At 31.7% G+C, this 4,930-nt stretch overlaps 1 protein-coding gene across 1 annotated transcript; it reads left to right on the top strand.

Moving 5' to 3' along the window:
• The first annotated feature begins 1,876 nt into the window (after window positions 1-1,876).
• LOC113401899 (UDP-glucosyltransferase 2-like) lies at window positions 1,877-4,300 on the top strand. The gene is made up of 4 exons (XM_026641975.2): window positions 1,877-2,760; window positions 2,844-3,066; window positions 3,143-3,362; window positions 3,976-4,300. Exons 1-4 carry the CDS (start codon window positions 1,927-1,929, stop codon window positions 4,262-4,264), a joined length of 1,566 nt encoding a protein of 521 aa, XP_026497760.2. The 5' UTR covers window positions 1,877-1,926; the 3' UTR covers window positions 4,265-4,300.
• Window positions 4,301-4,930: the final 630 nt, after the last annotated feature.

Genomic DNA, 4,930 nt, shown 5'->3' with positions numbered 1-4,930 from the left:
AAACCGAACTAACCTAAGGAACCTGTAGAATAATAAATATTTAACAATTGCTGGGACTTAAAACGATATTATTTCAATATTTTTTTTTTTCCCTCATATATGCCTGAAAACAAAAAAAAATCATTATGAAACTTGTTCTGGAGATTATTTTAAAAACATAATCGTTTAATTAGCTTTCCGAGAATGTATAAAAACTAGGAATTTATTTCAAAGCAACCGAAATAAAATGACCAGAAAGGACGGTGGTGGAAATTCGTATTCGAACATGACCGAATTCGTACTAAAGTTCGCTCTTTAAAATTCCCACAAAATTGATTTAAAATAATGTCCAATGTAAAAAAACTTACTTATTTACTTAACTTACTTACTTAATACAAATTTAAAATTAAATTTAGATTCATAAACAGTTCAGTAGCTAAGTTACAATTAAGATATTTTGTATTATCATTCTAATCATGTCTTATCATTTCAATTCTGTGCACGTTATTTACACGTTATTTGCACGCGCACGGTATTTCATAATGTTATGTAATCTCTTATGTTTGGTCTTTCTCCTATTTACTGTAAAATTAAATAAATAAATAGGTCCTATCATAGAGGCGGAGCCGGGCAACCTTAGTGCAGGGCAACCTTAGTGCAGGGCAACCTAGTTTGGACTCATGTCTCCCATACACAATTGTACTTATTATTAAGACGCATTTCAACCGCAACATCTGTGGGACAGAATCAATATATTTATTATTATTTATTACATTCACAAAACTAAATGGCAACACTTAGTTGAAGCTATGTCCCAGTTTTAAGGGCTAGTGAGCCAGCTTACAGCCACAAGGGATATGACACCTTAGTTCCTAAGGTTGTTTACACATTGCCGATGTAAGGAATATCAATAGGCGGTGGTGACCATTTAACATTAGGTCCATTTGCCGGTTCGCCTAAACATTACCATTATTAAAAAAAAAGAAAAACAAACAAAAAGTTCTCACTAAAAATTGCGTAAAATATTATCAATATTTATTTTTACCTCAGACGAAATCCCCGGTTCAACACCCATTATCTGATAGCCAAACATGAGGAAAACTAAGAAAATAAATGTGGTATAAGAAAAATCAGACACAAAAATGAATATGTAATGACGTCGACACCCTGCTTAGATGAGCCTCCCGCGCTGACTGGGCCCGCCACCACATCGTAGTCCACCACGATAAATATTTATGTTGTGTGATCAAGTATTTTAACAATCAAGTTGAATGAAAATTGTATCAAACCTTTGGCAGTTAGCCCATATTTTCTCAATCAACTCGAAACGCTATCTTATTAATAGTATTAAAAACTCACTCATTAAGTTAAAATAGATTTTAAATAGTTTTCTGAGCGAATTGTTTTAATTTCCTCTTTTAAGCCATTGAACATTGAACCAGGTTATATTGTTATATCAAAAAAACTGAGTGCATTTTAATCTTCAAGGCTATTTACCCTAATTCGTGATCTTGACAAGATGTTATCGTCAGCAACCGTATTAATAAGTATTTAAATATTTAATGTTCTAAAAATATGATACCTAGAAGTACTTTAAATTCCACAAGTGAAATTGCTAGGACAATTCACAGGGTTATCGAATTTGACCAAATTATATTCTACACTGCTGTGTTCCAGTTTTGAAGGGTTAGTGGAACAGTGTAATTATAGCTACATATTGGTCACGCATTGATTGTTTAATGTCGTCTTTACCTAAATTTTCGGCCTAATACTCCATTTGCTCATATTATCTAACTGAAATAAAAAAAATAAAAAATTATCGGGTATACAATGGTAAGATTATCTTTTACATAATATGCTATCAAAAGATAACATTCATAAAATGGATTTACTTTTGTGTAATTATTTAAACCGTTAAGTCGTCTGACAATTGTGCTCTAATTGAAAATGATTTTAAAGACATCAATATTTATTTTGACGTATTTGTTTACGGTTACGCAATCAGCGAAAATATTAGGCATATTTCCGATACCATCTATAAGCCATCAAGTAGTATTTCGTAAATTAACTCAAGAATTAGTTAAAAGAGGACATGAAGTTACAGTAATAACAACAGATCCAGCTTACCCCAAAGGAAAAGCTCCTGCTAATCTAACAGAAATAGATACCCACGATATATCTTATACAATTTGGCGACAAGTATTACAAGATAACTTCAAGTTTGAGCAGAAATCAGTGCCAAAATTTACAGAATTTAGACAAGCGAATCAATTCTTCTCTTACATTTTTCTTGGACAGCTTAATTCACCTGAAGTGAAAGAGTTAGTATCGAATAAGAATAATAAATTTGACGTCGTTCTAATCGAAGCTGTCGTTCGTCCTGCGCTTGTTTATTCGCATATATTTAAAGCACCAACTATTTTAGTTAGTTCTTTTGGTGCCATTTTTAATAACCATGACGTTATGGGTTCACCAACACATCCTATTTTGTATCCGTCGACATTGCAACAAAAAATTTACAACTTGACTTTCTGGGAAAAGTTACACAATCTGTATATACATTTTACATTTGAATACGCAAACTATTTGGGTGAAGCTGATGAACATGCAATGTTCAAAAAATATTTTGGCCCAGATGTGCCACCTCTTAGTAAATTATATGAAAATGTCCATATGTTGTTTTTAAATATCCATCCTATTTGGGCAGACAATCAACCTGTGCCACCAGGTGTTGTGTATATGGGTGGTATTCATCAGTCACCTGAAAAAGAATTACCAAAGGTTTGTCATGTTGGGTTTTTATTTTTTTATATCCATTTGTGATTTATTTTGTAAAGTAATGTTATTTTTTTGTGTATATTAAGGATATCCAGTCGTATTTGGATTCATCGGAACATGGTGTCATATACGTCAGCTTTGGTACAAATGTGTTATCAGGCATGATGCCCGAAGAAATAGTAAAAATTATAGCAAATGTTCTTTCCAAGTTACCTTATAATGTCTTGTGGAAGTGGGACAAAGATGAACTGCCTGTAAAGTCAAAAAATATTAGAATTTCTAAATGGTTCCCACAGTCTGATCTACTGAGTAAGTATTATAAACCATTATTATGAGTAATTTTATGTGAAGTATATTCCTTGTCAAAAATATAGTATTTTTACAGGGCACCCCAAAATAAAACTATTTGTGACTCAAGCTGGACTTCAATCAACGGATGAGGCTATAACTGCTGGAGTTCCTCTAGTCGCTCTACCAATGTTAGGAGATCAATGGTATAACGCTGAAAAATATGAAAAACACGGAATCGGTATAAATCTTCAGACTGGAACCTTAACTGAAGACAAACTCAAAAACGCTATTGAAACAGTTATAAACGATGAAAGGTGAATATTATTTAGATTAATTTAATTTAAATACTGGTTTACATAATATGTGTATCACACATTGGTTATTTAGTTTTATATTTATTGTGAAAGTAACATATATTACTATTTTTAAGAAAAAAATGATATTCCTTTTGGTAAAGTTTACAAATAATACGTTGGTATGTAGTTTTATGTTACTGAAAACATAGTACGAACAAATCTAACAAGAACCAATCAACACATATACTATACCCGTTCAGTAGCGATATGATAAAAAACCCATCTTCTACGAGTATGTTTACTTTAAGTGATTTTTTTATCATTTTAAAGAATTTACCGAAAGCGTTTAGTGACAATTAGAACGCGAATCTTAACCGAAAATTGTTGACTCAAACCCGAGTTAATTTTTACATTTACAATACTCGATGGTGAAGAAAAACATCGCGTGAAACCATCTTGTTTAACAAAATCTGGTACATGTGTAACTGCCAACCCGCAATGAAGCAGGGCGATACTAAATCTAAATCTCAATGATGAGGAGATGAGGCTTAAGGCAGACATGTTTTACAAGTTGCGACTACACATAACTAACATATAACTAACATATAACTAAAATGTATGTCATTTTCAGTTATCGTCAAAATCTTATCAAGCTTCGTGAACTAATGCGTGATCAACCAGAAACTCCATTAAAGCGATCTGTATGGTGGATCGAATATGTATTAAGACACGGTGGAGCGAAACATCTCCGTGCACCATCGGCTAATATTCCATACGCTCAGTATTTAGAATTAGAAATAGTATTATTTATATTGTCAATAGTATTTATTGCTTTCATGTTATTAATTCTAGTAATTACATTTTTATTTAGATTTATATCAAAATTATTATTTAGAAAAAATAAAGTAAAAACAAACTAGACTAATCAATTGGCATGCGTAATGATGAATGTAAAATGCGTGATCCTTGAGTGGTAGATATGGAAATTTGGTGATAAAAATGTAATGCTCGTTATCAATAACAATTTTAACATTAATCGTGTCGTATATCTATCGTTTTTTTTAATCATTATTTCTATACTAATATTAAATAGAATATCAATTTTATCTATATCTTTGTGATTTACGTTTTCACTCAGTACAGATAGATGATAAGTTATCACCAGTACATACAGTACATAGAGATTGAAAATGTAAGAAATATTCACGATTCCTAATATCGCCAACGCACCACCGACTTTCGGAGCTAGGATACATATCTATGTCCCTCCATCAACTTTAGGAACTAGAATGAATCTCAATTTTCCTTGTGCCCGTAGTTACTCTGGCTCACTTACCTTTCAAACTGGAACATAATAATGCTTACTATCAAATACTTTTTGTCTAATAATTTGATGAGTTGGTATTTCAAGTCAAATTTGATATTGATTGTATTTTATTGTCATTTATAGAGAACTAACATAGTCAATAACTTGTTTGAAAATTCCTTCATCTAATTTATAAGCAAATAAGTCACCAATGATAAGTACCTACTCCTGAGTCCTATTACAGTAGCAATGTTTCCTACATTATCCTTTAACCCACTTC

This window comes from Vanessa tameamea, chromosome 23 (assembly GCF_037043105.1).
Source record: "Vanessa tameamea isolate UH-Manoa-2023 chromosome 23, ilVanTame1 primary haplotype, whole genome shotgun sequence".
In the NCBI taxonomy this organism is placed as follows: domain Eukaryota; kingdom Metazoa; phylum Arthropoda; class Insecta; order Lepidoptera; family Nymphalidae; genus Vanessa; species Vanessa tameamea.
Note: the sequence above shows the minus strand (reverse complement) of the source record. Positions and strands in the feature narration are given on the sequence as shown.

Bases quoted from the DNA above. Each gene is read 5' to 3' on its own strand.
- LOC113401899 (XM_026641975.2), top strand. From the start codon at position 1,927: ATGATTTTAAAGACATCAATATTTATTTTGACGTATTTGTTTACGGTT. The intron at 3,067-3,142 runs GTAAGTATTATA...GTATTTTTACAG, and splicing joins CCCACAGTCTGATCTACTGA to GGCACCCCAAAATAAAACTA. The intron at 3,363-3,975 runs GTGAATATTATT...TGTCATTTTCAG, and splicing joins ACAGTTATAAACGATGAAAG to TTATCGTCAAAATCTTATCA.